At 31.4% G+C, this 21827-nt stretch overlaps 2 protein-coding genes across 2 annotated transcripts in view; one reads left to right on the forward strand and one right to left on the reverse strand.

Annotated features, from left to right (window-relative positions):
• LOC148283767 (uncharacterized) overlaps window positions 1-21827 on the forward strand; it is a 50999-nt gene that overhangs the window by 17907 nt on the left and 11265 nt on the right. The window lies entirely within an intron of this gene.
• On the reverse strand, window positions 1220-21723 carry LOC148283768 (zonadhesin-like). Its single transcript, XM_088243298.1, has 8 exons — window positions 21616-21723; window positions 18515-18706; window positions 16465-16674; window positions 13408-13587; window positions 9024-9197; window positions 5205-5378; window positions 2655-2822; window positions 1220-2121 (listed from the first exon to the last, which is right to left on the reverse strand). The coding sequence occupies exons 1-8, from the start codon at window positions 21674-21676 to the stop codon at window positions 2114-2116; spliced, it is 1167 nt and encodes a 388-aa protein (XP_088099424.1). The 5' UTR covers window positions 21677-21723; the 3' UTR covers window positions 1220-2113.

A 21827-nucleotide genomic window follows, 5' to 3' on the forward strand; every position in this document is an offset into this window, starting at 1 on the left:
CCCGAAATTAGATTGGAAAAATACTTTTCATTGATAAGTAGATACCTAGGTACTTTATTGTGATTAAATTACAAAACTAAAAATTGTTAATATTAAAATATTAAATTTAAGTAGGTACCTAGGTACTTGTTCATGGTTGAATTCCAAAACATAAAATAATTATTTTTTCAAATATGGAATTCTTTTTGCAAATGTCAAACTTCGGTCTTTTCACCAACAGAGTGGTGTACTTATGTAAAAATACTTTTTTTTTTTTAATGTTTTGAATTTAATATTATTTTAGTATTACCAAAAATCCAGTAAAAAGAAATACATGGGTAGAAATTATAAGGAGTTTAGGGAAAGAATCTGATTGAGACCCACAAAAAACAAATCCTGTTTGTAAACATTCAAATGTAAAGTTTTTAAATTCAAAAAACCATATTGTCGAATAAACAAAATGGAAATTTCGTTAGTGTTGCCAAGGTAGTAAATTTCTTTACCCTACTCTGCTAATCTAATGCAAGAATTAATGAAAATTATACCTCAGATTAAATAACGCCGCGGGAGACATTTGAACGAAATTATCTTTAAAATATCAAATATTATTTAACATGATATAAAAATATCCGTTTTATGTCAAATAAAATTTGTTTTACATTTTGAGTTCAAAGTTCGTTGATTCAAAAACTCTTATTAAATGACCCTTTACTTATCTACTCTGTTGTGTCAATCAATGTTTCCGCGTGCACAATAAAATTTTAGAGAAATTAACAGATTCCTTTGTTTTACCTTACATTTGTGTTTTGATTTTTTTTTCTCCATCAAGCAACATTACCCGGCAACTTCACGAATGCTCGCGGTGAAAGTAAGGCGGAGTGAGGAAATTATTGGACACAGTCCGATGTATTCATATATGATTCTACGCTCCTTCTGGACTATTTTTAATTCTATGCAAAAAACATCATCTTTCCATTTTTTTGTAAATGTATTCTCCTCGAATGCAACCCTGGTAGATCGATGAATAAAATATTTATGCCCCTCACTCATTTTTTACATATTAGAGTGAAAATATTAATATCTACGAACACGCACAGCGCAAAGATCTATATTTTTCTAAAAACCGCACGTTCATCGATTGAGCTGTTTAGGAAGAGTTCAGTGACATCACACGTACAGAGGAATTATATTTATCAAGATATGTCGATTAAGTTGTAAATAAAACTCTGGACAAAATATGTAAGCTGAAATATTTTATTTTATACACGCCATTTTGCGAAAAAACATTGGTAAATTTATAATTCCATACAATTTATCATTACTACACGAAGCAGATTCCACTACAACACATTTTTTAAAAAGGAAAACCCCAAGCCTCTTTTAGAGGCTTGTCAGCAGGTAGGAAAGAGAGGATATGTTATGTTATGAATGGAAGAACCCCACACAACACTTGGACAAATTGAGAAAAAAATCTTTGTTGGATTTTTTCTTGTAGCGATCTTCGGGAATCGAACCCACGACGCCAATTTCGCAATTGGCCGTTTAATTTACTGCGCCATGATGCCTGTCTTGCTTTAATAAGGAAGCTTGTATAACAATAAAACCTGAATTATAAAATAAGTTTTTAAATAAATGTTTTAAACCAAATTGTTCGAGTATTGTGTAAATTTGAATTAAAATAAACAATTACAAAGTAAGTGCTTCAAATATAAAATTTATTATAAATAAAAAATAAAAATAATAATTTTGAGAAAACAACAGCATAACAGATTTCTAAAAAATATTAAATAACAATTTGAAAAGGCATTTATAGTTTTCTTCTATAGATATTTTTTTACTAATTACTAATGTATGAACAAACTAGGAATTGAATCCAAAAAATAAATTAATACAAAATAATAAGTATGGTTTGCATATTTTAGATACATATATGTATTTTAATATATATTTTATAACCGGAGATGAAGAACAATAATTCAAAATAAAATTCTGGGCATTTACAGGGCTTCTGAACTGTCATTGGGTAGTTTAAGTAGCCATTTTACATACTGCAACATTCACCATTTTGCCTATGTTTAAACATCTTTTTTTACTGTAGATGGTTTCCTGTGTGTTAAAGTGTCGTCTCTTGGAGTTAACACTCTGGAAAAACAAATCAAAATGTAGTCAAGAATAGACGTATGTTGAACATTATTTAAAAATAAAAATAAAAATATTGACAACAGAAATACTAAGTGACTGATGCGCCGCTATAGCCGACATTAATAATAATAATAATAAAACAATTTCTTTATCTACTACATACACACAGGTAATAGATTTCTCTGGATCATGTCTAGTCTGCCTGACCAGGTACAACCTGTTTTAAGGTAGACATTTTAATGCTAAATAAACAGTTACATTACTACCTACTAGTTAATTTATTATAGAGTTATACAATATTAATTTATACCATTTATTATTTAAAGAATGCACTTTGAGTAAATTTTCCGATTTTTCTCTACCCAGATACCATTTTTTTGCAAATTTATTTAATTGAATCCGGGTCATGGTTTTGCAATATTCGGGTAACATATTGAATTTAGATAATTATAAATATAAATAAATGTATATAATTATCTATATTCTTAATCTCCGTAGACGACTGATGAGATTTTGTAATGAGGTGGACTTACTGCAATTCTTGACTGGGATGCAATTTCCATTATCTCTTACAAAACCTTTTTTGCAAAAGCATCCTGGCCCACATTTAGCTTTGCATTTGGGGTTTTTGTCCAAACATGTAGGTTCGCAAGGAGATCCACATGTCAAATATTCCTCATTAGGCTTGTAGCATATTTTGGCTGAAGATAACAAATTGTTTTAGTACCAAATAAATTAAAGAAGAACGGTTTGAAAATTATGCTATTTTTAGTCAACGGTGGATTACTGGTCTTACGATATACTTTATTTTATTTTATTTTATTTTATTTTGTTTTATTTTATTTTATTTTATTTTATTTTATTTTATTTTATTTTATTTTATTTTATTTTATTTTATTTTATTTTATTTTATTTTATTTTATTTTATTTTATTTTATTTTATTTTATTTTATTTTATTTTATTTTATTTTATTTTATTTTATTTTATTTTATTTTATTTTATTTTATTTTATTTTATTTTATTTTATTTTATTTTATTTTATTTTATTTTATTTTATTTTATTTTATTTTATTTTATTTTATTTTATTTTATTTTATTTTATTTTATTTTATTTTATTTTATTTTATTTTATTTTATTTTATTTTATTTTATTTTTTTATTTTATTTTATTTGGGAAATCAACAGTTCTATATACATGTTTATAGTAAACAAACAGATATAGTGTATAAACTCAGAACTTATAACAGATTTCCACAAACTATAGAAAGTTAGTAAAGAAAATATATTACATATCAAATAAATACATTTACATATAAAACACATAAGTTTACATATAAAAATGTTATTTTCATGTAATTGTAAATATTTTAAATAATAATAAAAAAATAAAAAAAATAAGTTAAGAACAGTAAGTTATTGTAAATTGGGCGGGATTAGGACAAGGATGCTTGAAGAGAGGATAAGGAGGGGAAGGGAGATGTACTTATTTATTATTATAATATCTACTAAGTTACACAATGCATTTTTAGTGTTAATGTTAATTTTCAATCTGACAGAGTGATGTTTGTGTAATCTATATCTTAAAATTTTGTATTGCACACTGAAAAAGTCCGACGAAAAAAATAATTTTTAACATACGATGTTTTACTAATTGGTACATGAAACAGGTAGTACCGTCTACAAATCCTGGCTGGCACATGTATTGTTATTAAACTAACTATTTTATTTTGTATATACTTCTCGTAGTCAAATGGTTATGATCTTAGAACAACTACGCACGTGATTTTCTTCAACTTTAAATGAGTGGATTTAATTTATTTTTTTTACACAACTTGACAAGTACAAAAGTATATGGTTTGATACTTAGAATAGTTACAAGTATTTTTTTTACCCTGGAATATAAGCCTTTTTAGATAACCAGATAACCTCTTCAAGATCAAATAAAAGTCAATATAACATTTATTTATCAAACACTTTATATACATATACAATATATGTACATATAAGGGCGGGTATATTGCCTTTAGGCAATTTCTACATACCTACCCAAACCGTTCAGTTTGAATAAATTACAAATACATGGACTTAAAGAATCTTACAATTTTATACAAAAATTAAAAACAAAGATTAACTAAATAAAACAAAATTTAAAAAAATAACACTTTACTATGAGGAGAAAAAAAGGGAAGGGAAGGAAAAAAAGCATAAAGGAACAATTTAAATATTTAGATAGTAACATTGCAATCTTGACTTAAATGTAAATAAAAAAGGAGTGTCTCTAACATTAGTAGGTAGATTATTCCACAATCGAGCGGCCACTACTGTGAAATATTGCTCTACGATCACAAACTAATTGGTCAGCGTATTTGCCTTCCATACAAGAGCTTTCGGGTTCGATTCCCAACATGGTCGACATAAAATAAGTTTTTACACTAGAATATTTGAGATCCTTACATTTCCTATCACTGTCGACATAATGGGGTTTGAACTGGGCCATAGATTGATTTATTTATACTCTCCCTTGTCTCTACCATGTAAACGATGAAGGGGTTTTAGAGCGACAGTGAAAGGGACATTGAAAGTTGTAAATGTAAATATTTGTTGGCGGTTTTTCTTTCTGAATTTGGCTTGTCGAGGAAGAGGTATAGGTAATCAATTTTTAATGCAAAAAAAAACGCTTCTTCGTATGAGTGAATCTGAAGAATAGCATTGTCTTTCAGGGTCGAGTCTCGGGACAAAAAATATTGTATTGTTCACGTGTAAACGGCTTTTAAAATATATGTGTGTATCTTTTCCAAATTCAACTTAATAACTGTAATTTAAAACTGTAATTTTTATAACACGCAATTTGCTGTTCATACTATTTTTATATTTTACGTAAGCCGTTATACCGTTACACCAGTCTGACGATGTCGGTCACGACGAAACCCCGGTCACTGGTAAAAAAAAAGTTATAAATAAAAGTGGAATAAAACTATAAAAGTATTTTTATTATTATAATTAAGCCGTTATACGTTGGTATATTGTAATTTGGAAAAATAAACAAATCAACCTTTTTTTCAAATCAACGAAATTTTCTTACGGCATTTATCTTTGGTAATACATTTTCCATTAATATCCAGAACAAATCCTTCCTTACAAGTGCATCCAAAAGCTAATCCAGCGCGGTTACAAGGTTTTTGCCCCGTCAAAAACTCACAAGTTGGTGGACACGGGGGAGGATTATTCATGAATACTGCGTTAGGATCGGAACAAGCTAAAAAATAAAATTATTATTAATCAAATGTATTACAAGAGAAAGAAAAGAGTGTGTAGTATTCTAGAAAGTGGTGCGGTGATGTGGAGGCCTGAAGAAGCCACTTACTTACTAATGGTGGAGAGAGTACAGAAGTAGTTTCTTCGTTACATGTACACGAGAGCATGGATATTATCCATTGAAATACCCATCATTGTTCCTTTTAGGTGTGCCTGATAGCACAAGCTTGCGCGCCAGAAAGAGCACTACCTTGTAAATGATGGCCTTCAAACTTCTGAAGGGTTTAATTTATAATCCTAACATTTTGGAACGCATAAAATTATCTGTACCGAGCAATTACTGAAGAGCTAGGCAAAACAGGCAATTGATTTTCCTGAATGCAGGGCAAATTTACCATTGATTATGCCCTTAAGGAGGATGATTGAACGGTCGAACAGACGACAGAGAGAGGTGGATCTTTTCCATGCTGGGATAAACATTTTTAGAATCTTCCTCTCTAATTATGAATCATAATGAGGAACTTCAGCCCCACGGGAAATTGGATACAAAAAATGTTTTCTTACGCGGGGTAAAAATTAGAGCATTAAATTGTACTGCAAAGTTTCTTGAAAATGTACAGAAAAAATAATAATAAATATTTTGATAAAAACGCACTACTTTAAATGACGTCACTGGTTCATGTGAATCAACCTATAATCTAAGAGCTATGGAAGATTTACGGTCTGCTTGTCGCTTCTGGACCAATGGGAAGAACTGAATGAGAATAAGCGGAAATGAACTTCTGACGTTACACGCGGAGTTATTTCATAAATACAAAACTTTGAAAAATCGTAGCGCCGATAATACGATATATAAAAATTTAAAAAAAATAAAAATTGACTTAGTTTAACAGTCTATTAACAAATATATTTTTTTTTAAAACCACTGAACTTCCTCAATGAGGAATTTATTAATTAATTAGCTTAATTCATTTATTTACAAACATGTTTGTTGATATTTTATTTCTTCACATTATCACCGGTTTTTTAAAGTTAAATGTCACAGTTGTTTTTGTTTGCTAAAGTCTTTTTGGACTTATTTTTGTACTTTATTAATTCAATGTAAACTTTAATTAGTTTATTTTATTTTCTTTTATACAGGAAACATACAGTACGGTTACATAATTTTATATTTTACACAGTTAAACTTAACTCTAATGGACCAGTGAAGTTTCCATATTATATAATAATCATATTATGTAAGGTTATCAATGAAAGTACAAAAAAGGGAAGGAAAAAAATACATAGATGGAAGTTGTTTAAATTAAAAATTAAAGTAAAAAAGTTATTTTAAAGTTTGTAGATAGTATTTACAAATGGAAATAATATTAAAAATAAAAATTTTTTTTTGTAAAAGTAATTAAAAGGTGAGAATTAAAATGAAAAATGAAAAACATGCTCAGATATAAAAAAATAAAAAAAAACATTTCCAAAAAGGAAAAGCATAAATATACACAAACATATTTTAAGGGATTCAAAGAATTGACGAGAAGAAGCTTTAAATAATATAAAAGACAATAAATTTAAATAAATTTAAAAAAACATCTTCAAATTATTGACACATTATAGTAAGAGCAGCAATAAAAAGATTTCATATACATATACAATATAAGTAATTAAAAGTAGTTTTAAAGTATAAAAACATAAATGCAGCAGCTATAAACATGTTTTTGTAAAAACTAATTTTATATATACGGCGTAATTGGCAGTTGTGCTGGATTGTACATTTAATTTAATAAATTCTTATTTATTATATTTGCTACAATCACAAAAATGAAAATAATTTTGAGAAAAGCAATCAATATCACGTAGTTGAATCGTATTTTTAGGTAAAAATTAAGAGTGCACGCGTTTCTTCTCATGATTTTTTTTTTCAAATGTTGAGACCTAAGGGTTACGTTCTTAAATAAACGTAATAAAATGACTGACAATGGGGAATGACAAATAAAGAGAATGACAAAGTATCTGGCCACTAAATCAAATAACTCATTGCAATGATATTTTGTACCAACAGGCCAGAAGACCCAATTACAGTGGTGAATTACAACACATAAGGCTTGAGAAAAATCCCATTTAATATTTGTGTTCTAACCGGGAATCGGACCCGAAACCTTCTGTCCGTGAGTTAAGCGTCATAACTACTGCACAACGGAGGCCGCCACGTACTACGACATAAATAAGACAATACAATTAATATTTTGTTAATCGAAATGAATCTCATCAACAAAATAAAAGCACTCTCGAATTAGGTAATTTAATTAAAACAAGTCATAGAAAACAATTTGACTTCTCTTTTTGAAGTCAAAAAAAATTGTGTCTCGTTTTCAACCACTTAAAATAATTAAAAAGGGGAATGGACCACGCTCAGACGTTAAATGACCGTTTACATATAGACAATACTATATACTCTTTTACTTAGTTTCAATAATAAAGTCTTATTTTATCTTATTTTATTATATTTTATCTCTAATTCTTAATATTTTCAATATATTTATATTTTCGACACTTGACACTTGTGCAATATTTACACACATGTCCACCCTCATTCCAATATAACACCCACCCTCTCACTTACTTACACTCACACAAACACACTAGTATGTATTGTACGTGTATTTAATGTATTTCTGTGGATATCTGTCATTGGTTTTATTCTCTGTATATTTTATTTGTTGTATTTTTGTTAAATGTATTACTGTTGATATCCCCAATAAATAAAATAAAAATATAATATTGTTTAGTCACAGTTTCATGAATAGCCTCGACCGCGCAGGACAGAACGCTGGGACAATTTGGAAAAATTTGGCCGCAGTTCACACGTGAGCGCTGGTAAAATGAATACACAACATACGCTTACACTTTATTTATTTAAAAAAATTGGCACTGTTTATACTTATGTATATAAAACTGGTTTAGTTTGTTTGTGAATACCGTTTTTTTACAGTGGCTGTTGTTTTCTTTTAATAAATAAAATAAAAAACTAAATAAAATACAAATTAATTTATTCCTAGATATCTTCGAGAACCGACATAATAATAAAAATAATTTTGTGACTGGCTTTGAGGGTCCCTTGGGGACGTTCTGGTGCTCCAGAGAGGAGACACTAATATTTCCTATCACTGTCGATATAAAGGGGTTTGAACTGGGTGATAGATTGATTTATTTATTTCCTTGTCTCTACCATGTAAACGATGAAGGGGTTTTAGAGCGACAGTGAAAGGGACATTGAAAGTTGTAAATGTAAATATTTGTTGGCGGTTTTTCTTACTGAATTCGGCTTGTCGAGGAAGACGTATAATCAATTTGAATTGCAAACGCTTCCTTGTATGAGTGAATCCGAAGAATAGCATTTGGTCTTTCAGGGTCGAGTCTTGGGACAAAACAATATTGTATTGTTCAAGTGTAAACGGCTTTTAAAATCTTTGTGGGTATCTTTTCCAAATTCAACTTAATAACTGTAATTTTAATCTGTATTTTTTATAGCACGTAATTTGCTGTTAATAAAATTGTTATATTTTACGTAAGTCATATTATTGTATTTTTAAGTATTTTAATTTGGAAAAATAAACAAAATAACTTTTTTTTCAAATCAACGAAATTTTCTTACGGCATTTATCCTTGGTAATACATTTTCCATTAATATCCAGAACAAATCCTTCCTTACAAGTGCATCCAAAAGCTAATCCAGCGCGGTTACAAGGTTTTTGCCCCGTCAAAAACTCACAAGTTGGTGGACACGGGGGAGGATTATTCATGAATACTGCGTTAGGATCGGAACAAGCTAAAAAATAAAATTATTATTAATCAAATGTATTACAAGAGAAAGAAAAGAGTGTGTAGTATTCTAGAAAGTGGTGCGGTGATGAAAATATTAAAAAAAAAGTATTACTAGAGAGAGTGGTGGTGTGAAGGCCCGAAGAAGTCACTTACTCACTAGTGGTGGAGAGAGTACAGATGTTTCTTCGATACCTATACATGAGAGAGTGTGGATACTACCCATTAAAGTACCCATCACTATTCTTTTATATAATCTTGGTCTCACAAGTTTCTTAAGTGTCATACCTACCTTGTTTTATTGTTGACATTAAAACGTATTTACTTCATTTTGTGATTACCTACCGTATTATATGGGACTCGATGCTCATTATTCATTCAGTGTGTATCAATTGAATTTTAAAATAAAATGCGTTTTTTTTCAGAAAAATGTTTTTAAATTTACCATTCTTTAAAAGAATAGAATAACAATACGTTGCTTGACTAAAATATTTTCAAAAAGGTTTCGAAGTAGGTACAAACCATTTTTTTTTTATGGTCAAAATTCTTACGAAGCTCTTTCCAATATAAATACAAGTTTTTTTAAAAATACTTAAGCACCCATACACACGCACCCTCTCCTTTATTCATAGACACACGCACAAACACACCCTCCCCTATTCATTAGCACATATAAGCGTTTACATACATACACATGAATACAAACGTCACACACAAACAATTACGTCAACTCTTTTCTTCTATATTATGTATTATTCGATTTACAGCAAAATTCTTAAATTGACTCTAGTATTGTTAATATATTTCTATTTATTTTTTTTGTTATAGCTGTAAAAATCCCTAAAAAAAGTCAAACAAATATATGAACTAAAATACAAAATTAAAACAGAAAAAAATTAACTTTTTTTTTCATTATTTTTCCCAGTATTTGCAACCAAAAATAATCATAAAAAAATATTTTAAATTAGAATTAGAAAAAATGGGCATTAAAGGGTTAAGAACTAGGCAACACAGACCATTTGAACGTAGTTATGCAGAAAGCAGCCAGCCATTGAAAAGCAAAACTGAGATAATAGCAGTTTTGTAAAAAAAGTGAATAATCAAATTTGAAATAATTTTGACTTTGACAAATGATGAACAATTAATATGTTAGTTTTTTATCTTTCAAACAAGTATCTAATTACACATTTGACCAGTTTTAGTAGTAATTTTAAAGTACTGTAAGATTTTTCTAGAGTTGTGAGTGTTTTTTACAAATTGAAAAATGCCGTTTTTGTGATCAACACTATTTTTAGAAGGTGATTATTACAGTTTTTTGTGTGAAAGCAGCGTGGCTGTTTTTAGCAAAACATAAGATTGACCTTACTTCACATGATACACCAATATCGCATTTTTTCAATATTGTGGACTGGCTGCTTTCTGCATAACTGCGTTCATTTTATCTTCCTGAATGCAGGACGAATTTACCGTTGATTATGCTCGCAGAGAGGATAAGTGGACTGATATACAGCCTACAGAGAGAGTTGGATCTTTTCCATGCTGGGATTACCGGTTTTAGAATATTTTTTACTAGTGATTTATTTATAAACCTGTTTGCAGATATTTTATTTTTTCACATTGTTACCGTTTTTTTAGTTAAAGGTCACAGTTGTCTTTATTAGCTAAAGTTTTTATTGACTAATTGTTGTATTTTACTAATCCAATTTGAACTTTTTTTAAACGTGTTTTTGTGAAACTAATCATATATGTACAGCGTAATTGGTAGTTGTGCTGTATTGTATAAATATATTTTTTTAAATAAAAGTGAACTTTTTTTCGTATTTGGTGCGATCATGAAAATCAAACTGTGTTTAGAAAATCTATTATATATTACGTGTTTGAATCGTATTTTTAGGTAAGAAAAAACAGTGAAGGCGTTTTTTTTTTACAAAATGTTGAGACTTAAAAGGTTAAGATCTTAAATAAATGTAACAAAGTGACTGAAAATGGGTAATGAAAAAATGACAAATAAGGAGATTGGCAAAATGTCTGGCCACTAAATCAAATTACTCACTGTAATGTTATTGTGTACATATCTCTATTCTTAATTGAACATAATACTGTTAAGAATGTTTACATTTCTAGTCAATAGCTGAATTAAGCCAATCTGTTTAAACATCTGTGTTTTTTGTTTCGTTTTTATTAATTATATTTGTATTATTTATTCGCCACTTGTTCACAGCTAATCACTGACAAGATGTCAGACCTATTGCGTATTAAAAACTCGTCAGTCGACTTGAAAACGGCCCCAAAATTTTTGATATTTGTGTACCGTATTTTGCGGACGATAAGACGTATCGGACCACAAGACGCTCACCATTTTTCGGTTGGATTTTCGAAGTAAAAAAGTTCGATTTATGGTCCCAAAAATACGGTAAATCATAAGAACGCAAATATTTTATATGAATGCAAAATAAAAACTGAATTTGATACAACAGAACTCCAACTATCCGATCTCCGACTTTTCGAATTCCTTTCAGAATTTCAGAAAAAAAAAGTATATAACGTACTGCGATTCGCAACATAACGAATTGGCTGCCTGAAAACTGGTGATGACAGTCAAACAGCTTACTTTGACGGAGATGTTCAGTAAGCAATGACGTACGTACGTACAACAGCGTACGTACAGCATACGCATACGTACAACAGCGTACGTACGTACGTTACAATACGGTACGTACATGCTGTACTAATGTACAGCACTTGTAACTACGCTTAAGATGTAAAAGTTTTGCCTTTTCATTTAATTAATTAAAAGCTTATTTTTCATTTTCAATAATTCATTTTCATTTTAAACAAATACGGTACTTAATTAAAATAGTCTCTTTTATCGGAAAAATCCAATTATCCGATTTTTTTACTAACCTAAAGGAGTCCGGTCCCAATGGATTCGGATAATTGGAGTTCTATTGTATTATCATTTCCTTATCCGTATCCAGTAGTTTAAAGGGTACCACATTGGGATTTCAATAGCTGCGTATATGGATTGTCTTTGACACCGAAAGTATAGTTGATTATATTATTTAATAATTTATGTAGCGCAATTTTTGTAAAAATTACCTCAAGGGCGTTGTACAATAAATAAGTATCCCTGCACGTCTTACAGCTCATGCCTCGTGGTGTAATAGTCAGAGCGTTTGCCTACCACGCGAGAGGTCTCGGGTTCGATTCCCGACATGGTTGATATCAAATATTTATTTAAAAGGTGTTTTCACACTAGAATATTTCATCGTCCTTGGACTGGTACCTGAAGCGTAAGACTGATCATCTTACCGTCATGTAACAAAAATCATCAAGATACGCTGCGATTGGTGTACCAATGCAGTGCCCTATGCACCATTAGGTGCGGAAAGGGAACGATGATGATGATTATTAAAACATGTCATTGCAAAATTCTTGCCGTTTCGTTCTAATGGGAACGAGACCACATGACAAATGTCTTAATTTTTTTAATTTATTTAATTTTTTTATTTATTTATTATACGGAATAAGTGCCATTTACAATATAAAATTTACAAAATAATGAATTGATTAGACTTACAAAAATTTAAAAACAATATTAAAACATGGGTATAAAAAGAAAAATAAAAATAACAAGAAATATATATATGTATACATGTACGTATGTCAGCATACAAAAGATAAAAAAAATATAAAATGAGTCAACACCAGATCATTAGCATAAGTAGCTTTTGCAAATAATTCGTTAATTAACTATAGAATATTATTAAATATTTATTAAGAGATGATTTGAATTCGCAGAGATTAGAGTTAAACATGTCGATATGAGAGGTATTCGTTTCCTAGTCTGTGTATACGCGGTATTGGGGAGTGACAAAGATAGTTGGTTTGAGAAGGGTGACAATAATAAAGACTATTTTGTCTAGTTCTACGTATTGGTATATTAATGTTTATTAAATCCAGGAGTTCGCAACAACTGAATTTAAAATTAATGTTTTTTTATAATATTAGGTCAGGTATTTTCCTGCGATCCTCCCGAGTAGGTAAATTCAAAAAGTTAAACAAAGACATGTAGTTGATTTGATAGGAATATGCAGTTTGAAATTAATCAATCTTAAAAATTTTCTTTGGACTCTTTCAACATTATATACATTTTGTAAAAAGGGGACCATATAGTAGGACCATATATAGATAGTTATGGTATTTTAAGAACTCACGGCACTGATTTAACGGAATGCATTTGTTGAGTGAATTGAGGACATGACCATCGGCGCAAATGCAAGATCCGAGCTGGTCAGCAAAACACTGTGTTGTACAACCAGTGGGAGGAAAGTAGGTGCAATTCCCCACACAGGGTACTGGGCACCCCACCAGTTTTGTATTTGGCTCAGTACAACCTGAAAAATCACAATCAAACAGGTTTAAAATAGATAGAAATATGCTTCAACTTTAAAACGCTTATTTATTGTGTATGCAAACAATTTATTTATTTATTCATATTTTTCGTTACAAAATATAATTAATAATAAAAATAATGTGACCTCACTGGGGTTTCCCGTGCCGAGGACACTTAACAATTTAGTTTTTTTTATTACATTTAAGAATAAACAAAGAAGACTCACTTAAAAAACAAACATAATTAACAAATATTCAGACAGTTTTAAAAACAAGGTATTTATATACATCTATATTATTAGAATTGGTAGAATAGTTGCAAATTAAATTTGGTAATGTATCCAAAATAAAACACGTTTATATTTTTGATGTTTAAAGCACTTACTTTGTGGAATATTATTATTTAATATAAAAAATAAATTACTTTGTTTTTATGTATTAGAGTTTGATGAACATATCCTAACATACAGTCATTCATTCAATTTTGAAGATGGCATAGAAATTTTACATACAAACAAAAATGGATATGCACTTGATTATTTTGAAATATTGAAGATTAGAAAGGCTGTAAATAAAAATTCTAATATTATTAATAATCAAATAAATCTTGGTAATAATCTTATTTTAAATATGTTACCTCTCCCTACATCCACACACAAACCTCCTCTCCTCTACTTCTGTAGCCACGCCCACTCTACTATTACTGTGAAAATGTAATATATATTATGTTAGTTTGTAATTAACCCTGAAGACGGCATAGTATTGCGGAAACTAGTTGGTTGTCAAATTATAAAAATATAAGTTCTACATAAAAACAAAGTGATTTTATTTATTATATTAAAACAAGTTTATTGGATTTTAATTCTACTTTATTTTTTAAAACATCCGAGAGAGTATATTGTGCCATTTTTCGTCTTGTTAGGACATTTACAAAACTCTGTTTGAAACTCTGAGTTTTGAAAATGTCCTTAAAAGACGAAACGCGTCACAATATACCCTTTTATTTAAATTTATTGCAACAGAGAGGGAAAACATTATTGAGAAGGGTATACGGAAGTCTAGGCATTTACAGGGCTTATGACCTGTCATTGGCTGGTTTGAGTGGCCACTTCACACACTCTGTAACATTTCATGATAAAGGTTTCAGCTCCTTTACTTCACAAAAGTCAACAGATGGAAGGGTTGAGGAAATGTGGATTTTTAAACATGGGCAGAATGGTGAATGTTACACAGTGTGTAAAGTGGCTACTTAAACCAGCCAATGACATGTCATATGCCTAGTCTTCCATATTGCCTTCTCAATAATGTTTTTCTCTCTGTTGCAATACATTTAGGTATGAATAACCCCCTTGGGAGGAAATTCAGCCAGTCTGCAAGCATTTGTACATACTAAAACATTGTTGATATCTTAGAGTATATACTCTAAGGTTGATATACCCTATTGATAATTGTTTTAATAAAGTAGAATTAAAATCCAATAAGCGTATTTTATTTTGGATGCATTACCAAATTTACAATGCTATCATATAAACGAGAAGAAATCTTTAGACTGGATGAAAAATTAGATTTCGTTTAAGTAGAATCTGCTAGAGATGTTTGATTCAAAGAAAATGGTAAAGAGAATATATTGCAGTTGAAATATACACATATCATTTCTAGCACTAAATTTGTTGCAACAGAGGGGAAACATTTTTGAGAAGGTCAGAAGAACAAGAATTCTAGGCATTTATAAGGCTTATGATCTCTAATTGGCTGGTTCACACACATTGGCTGGTTCACACACAAGTGGCCACTTTACACACTGTATAACATTTACCATTACGCCTATGTTTAAACATCCCCATTTCCTGGCAGATCATGAGCCATAAAGCCCAAAGTTAGTCGTTAACTTTATAGTAGTTTGCACTCACTTAAAAGATTACAGAATTTCTTGCCAATTAATGTTAAGCAAATATAAGTCCAGAGCTTACTTCTTCCACTCCTTGATTATGCAGATGTATCTTATCCAGATGCCAACTAAGAATTACTTGATTAGTTCGAACGATTGCAAAATGTTTGCATACGTTATATTTTTGATCTTCGCAAATTCGACCACATAACCGAATATCGCACGCAACTACACTGGCTCAGTATCAGGCAAAGAAGAAATATTCACATTCTATCACTTCACCACAATATTCTAAATAATCTCACTTCGCCTGTTTATCTGAGAGAGCTCTTCCAACCTCTATCTCAACACGGACTACCTCTTCGTTCTAGAAACGAGAGAACCCTTTTAATACCCTTTCATTGCTATAATTTACTTGCCTTCTCTTTCACAGTAGTAGCTGCTCGATTGTGGAATAATCTACCCACTAATGTAAGAGATGCCCCATCTTTATTCACATTAAGGTCAAGATTGAAATGTCACTATCTAAATATTTAAGTTATTCCTTTATCCTTCCTCTTTTCTTCCCATCCCCTCTCCTCTCTTCATAGCATAGTGTGTTTCTTTGTTTTTAATTTTGTATAAAATTGTAAAATTCAATATGTTCATGTATTTGTAATTTTTCAAACTGAACGGTTTAGGTAGGTAGGAAGAAATTGTCTTAAGGCAATGTGCCCGCCCTTATATGTATATAAAGTGTTAAATAAAAATAAAAGCCCCATAAGTGCGTAGACTTCCCTTCTCAAAAATGTTTTCCATCAGTCGCAACAAATTTAGATTTAAATTACTCCCTAGAGAGGAAATCCAACCTGTTTACAAACTTGGATGTACTCAAAGCATTGTTCATTTGTAGCAGTTGAGTTCATCCAAGCCTGTTTGCATGAAGATACATTCTGATCTGAGGAAACTGATTGAAATTGTGAGAGTGTAGTCAATAGTCTCATATTCTTACATTGGTTAGGAATGGTACATTTGTCTTTGATTCTTACGTAACCCGATGGACAAACGCAGCGACCAATACAAGGTATTAATGATGGGTCTCCATTTGGTGGCTGAAGGCATAAATTTCTTATTCCATACAAATATCCATCGCAATTCTTTTCCCAGTTACAATAGTCTGAACAAGAATTCCATTGCTCATTTGCCGTGCATACTTTTGGGGCTGTAAATAAATTAAACATAATTAATGTCACCTTAGACTATGTTATTTCATTTTCTTTTATTTTGGAAATCAACAGTTCACATACATATATATAGTCGTCATCAGATATATTGCATCGACTCGGAACCAATAATAGGTTTCTACATATTGTACACAGTTAGTAAAGAAACATAATACGTGCACATATTTATACGTGAATATATATATGTATATATGACATTAACAAAAAGAATGAAAAAATAAATAAAATGGAAATACACTTGGTTGCGCGAGTGGTTGATGGGATTAAGTGATTTGTGGCTGGGTAGACCACCGGTGGATGAAGGTTCACCTATCCTACCCATCCTGTGATCTCCCAACTTTTAATGTTTGTTATTCTCCTCGTCTTTTTGGCCATGGGTAGCTACAGTTGCTATGGGAACAATTTTTCATATCCATAGCAACCAACATCAACAATTACATTTTTTTTTCTTAATGATTTCTGCCAACTACCGCATGCATCTAATTTTATCTGCCCGCATCTGCTCGTCCTATAATCATCTGCCAGCATCTGAACATTTTTACATCATCTGACCACCGCTCCGCCACATTCATCTTTATATTTTGCAAATAACTATAGTAAAGGTACTGTGTTCACCAAAAAGGAAAAAAACTACCCAGAAGCCAGGACATTATTTATTTCCTCGCAAATTTTAACACGGATCAACGGATACAGTCAAATAATATCCACGCAAATTATAATCGCCACCCCAACACTTTTCGTAAATGGGGCAGGATTAGGGACAGGGATGCATGATTTATTTTCTGTATGCTTCGTGGTGTAACTGTTTGTTTACCATACAAGAGGTCTCGGGTTTGACTCCCGACATGGTTGAATGAAATATTTATTTGAAAGGGTGTTTTTACATCGCCGGAGATCCTTTAGCTCGCCATCCACCCGCAGCTGTTATTGACTCTTGGAGGACGTGACTCTTGTCAGCTGCGCATAAAGAAAATTTATTATTAATATTCCTACAGAATACTAACTCTATGCAGATTAAGGAGGGAGGAGGAAGATGTATGGACAGAGGCCAACACGTCATCCCTACCGCCAGGATCCCCTCAATTCCTCTTTATATTAATTCAGGAATAAGGTATCCACAAACAATTTACACAAATAAACGTATGCAAAATTACTGACTTAAAACTATCATTATCATCATTCTCTTTCTGCACCTAATGGTGCATAAGGCACTGCATTGGTAAACCAATCTCAGCGTATCTTGGTCATTTTTTTAACATGAAGGCGAGATAATCAGTTTTGCGCTACAGGTGCCAGCCTAAATATTAGTAATATCCAAATATTTCATGTCAACCATATCGGGGATCGAACACGAAATATCTTGCATGGTAGGTAAATGGGCGGAACACTAAACCACTAGGCCGACTTAAAACTATAGTAACACAGAATACACAGGGTGTTTTTACACTAGAATATGTCACAGTCCCTGTACTGGTACCTGAGGCGTAAGATGATTTATGTAGCAAAAGTGACGCTGAAATTAGTGTACCGAATCAGTGCCCCATGCACCATTAGGTGCGGAAAGGGAATGATAATGGTGATGGTGATGATACATACAAGCAGGTGGTGAATTGTTCATAATTATGTATTACATAGGATTACCATACTAAACTTATTAATATATGAGTGTTAGAAGCCGTCTTAGAAAACTCCATTGAATGAGTTACCGAGATATTTGCTATAAACTTTGTGTGGCTGTCAAATTTTCTTTCTTAAATTAACTAAAATACCACACTCCGACCATACTTACTAATTTTTATCACATTAAATTAAACTTACTGCAATATTGTGGTAGGACACATTGGCCATTTGCAGGATCCAAAATATATCCACTCTTGCACGTGCAGCCCGTTGGGGCACAAGTTTCCTGGCAGTCGATTATCGGGTCCCTCCACGTGTCTGCCCAATTGTCGCACGTGTGAGGACATGGGTCGGGACATTTGACAAACTCGGCGTTAGGGTCAGGACAGGCTTAAAAAAACATAAAAATGATCAAGAAATAATTCGCCAAGTAATCGAAGCTCAAGTTTTGAATACTTTTTTTTTATATTGCCTAAATCACACATTTTTATTAGTTTGAGTGTTAGCTGAGTGCGGGAGAATAAAGATTACAGTTATGTTTCTTAAAAATAACGAGAATCCTCGACGAGTGTTTTTGACTCAATGGCTACTCTCTTATCTAAGACTAATTCGTGAAAAGAGATACCTTGTGGTGATAAGTCTGCTTTGTAGCTAGTGGTCGGGGCGTTCGACGGATTTTTACTGTATTTTTTCACAGCATGATCCCGAACTGGTACAAAAAAAGGCAAAAATCAATATTTTCAATTTATTTTTTACAACAAATATTTAAATTCTAACAGAGATAAACCTCTTTGAGTAGGTAACATTTAAATCAATCCATTTACCCGACGTTACCCGACCTTTCGTTAGATGGTTTGAGTGATCACTTTACACAATGTGTAAATATTTACCATATTACCTACATTTGAATATCCATATATTACAAACCTTGTAAATGGGTAAGCTTTTATATTATTCTCCTTTCAAAGTTTTACAGTTTTTTTTGTTCAAGTTATCTAATATTAGTTACGGGAATAGAAATTAACTGATATCCATATACATTATTTTATATGGTTAGATAAGATTAGGCTAGGTTAGATTAGATTAAGCTATGTTAGGTTAAATACACGAATTCTAATTTATATACGTATTCGATACGAATCTCAATTGCTCGTATATTTTAAAAAAATACAAAAATATGTAAAAATCAGAACGAAACACAAAATATTATTTCCAACTTATTAAAATTAATCAAATGAAAATAAACGGAAGCAAAACTAAAATGATGACTGTGGCCCGTAATGAGCAGCAAATAAATGTGGTAATGTTAAGAGCAACTCTAAAAACCGGAAAGAGTTTGTGCTATTTGGAACCGCTCTCACGGCCGCAGAAAACACTTTGACGTCGCGTATTTTGTATGTATATACGCGAGAAAATAGCTTTTTCTACGTCCGCGAGAGCGTTTAAATTATCACCTCTGCGATGGTAAAACAAAAGGAGAAGTCGGCTGCCACATACATCGAGCGAGTCTTGCGTTAAAAAAAATAAACAATTAGTAAAATAACATAAACCTAAAACTCCGCAAGCAACTTGCTAAGACATATGAGAACGTTGATGTACTGTTGTGGGACATGATGCCTTACCGAAAGAGATAAAAAAATATTAGAGGTCTTTAAGATGGGGGGGGGTTGGTGGTATAGAAGAATATTAGGAATTTCATCATGGAATGGATGGAATCATTGGTTTATTTTATTTTCATTTATTTATTTTTAGTTTCATTTAGAACGTTACATAGTATCCAATTAATTCTCTACACATCATTATTAAATAGTGAAGTCATATAAAATGGACATAAATATTACAATTTGGAAATTGCCCTCCTAAGAGAAATCCCACTGTCATGAAATATATCAACATCCGAGGCGATACGATTGAATAACACGATTGCTCTCCCTACCGGCATAACCATCGGCAGACTGCATCGTGGTAGGTAAAACAACCTGTGTTGCCTTTGTCGAAGATAATTATCAGGGACAAATAAACCTAATTCATTCAGAATATCGGAATTATGTGTGCGACCACCAATGAGTTGGAAAAAGTGAACACCCAAATAAATATCCTTTCTCCCCAACAATGATTGGTAGCCCAGAATTCCTAGTAAGAAGTCAGTCAGGAAAAGCCACGGGTAAAATCCATACTCTCTGAGATACAGATAACGCAGAATTTTTTTCTGTACCCTCTCTATCATTAAGGAATACGTGGTTTCATTTGGCCACCAAATGATGGAACAAAATTCCTAGTGACTTCATACCGAGGAATTATACAGTGTTTTCAGAACTTGAATATTTGAAAAATCTTATTATTTCCAAGAACAAATCCAAGCATTTTAAGGGGTTAAATGCATAATTATATTATATGTAGATTAAATGATAACTTAGCGATAAACAGCACCCCGAGATCCCTGGATGCCGGATTTTCTCAGGTTCTAAATTATAATAATACATACTTTTTTTATAGAAATTTTTTTTTTAATAAAAATCACTAGAATTAAAAAAAAAGTTAATCATAAGGAATGTTCCTCTGTCTAGCCCTGAAGCACGTGTATATTTTTATTAAGACCACGGGAAGCTACATGTTTCTAGACTAAATCTTTGTTGGGGGGACATATGATTATAACTCCAAAAGTGTAACTTTTCAGGAAAGCAAAAAACCGTCATCATAAACCCAATAGGGAAATATTGTCCAGCAAAAAATTAATTTCAAATTTGTAATTTTGAATTCCCGCAAAAACGGTCATTCCATTGGCCACGCCCCTAAAACGTCACTGTTCATGTTTATTTTCTACATTGCTCCTGACCGTTCATTTTTTTTAGAAGATTTTTTAGAACATGATTTTTTAGAATTATGAAATCAGGCAAGAGTGTAAATCTGAGTCAGGTATAATCGATAGATTAAGAAAGGGTCTCTGAGATGGTTTGGTCATGTGGAATGAATGGACGACGAAGGAATGGTAAAACAAGTATATATGGCGAAAATGAACGGTAACGTAAGACGAGGACGATCAAGAAGAAGGTGGCATGATCAGATAAACCAAAATTTTAAGTCTGGTCATGTAAAAAGCAGGCAGAACCGAAGGGCATGTGGAAGAAGCAAAAAATGTTTTCCAAGATAGACGTGTGTGACAGTTCATTCTCTCTGCTTACCCCTACGGGGAAATGGCGTGATGGTAGTAGTAGTAATGAAAAAATTCTCTACTTCCACGTAGGCAATGCCACGGGTAAAAGGCCAGTAAATGTATAAATAAACAAATATAAGCTTACTTGTGGCTGTTACACATTTTACACTGACACATAAAATTAATATAAAAATAATCATTTTCATAAGAGTTGTGAACACAATACTTGTGGCTCGCTTAGCAGATATAAACTGTTACATTAATTTGCCAGTGTATTTAATATTTTGTACCATCCACAGATACTATTAAATAAACACACATACGTATGAATTTGCAGTGTACATAAAACACAATTAA

The sequence above is a fragment of the Micrasema longulum genome, unplaced genomic scaffold (genome assembly GCF_059751315.1).
Source record: "Micrasema longulum isolate JH-2025_06_02 unplaced genomic scaffold, ASM5975131v1 h1tg000199l, whole genome shotgun sequence".
Lineage (NCBI taxonomy): Eukaryota > Metazoa > Arthropoda > Insecta > Trichoptera > Brachycentridae > Micrasema > Micrasema longulum.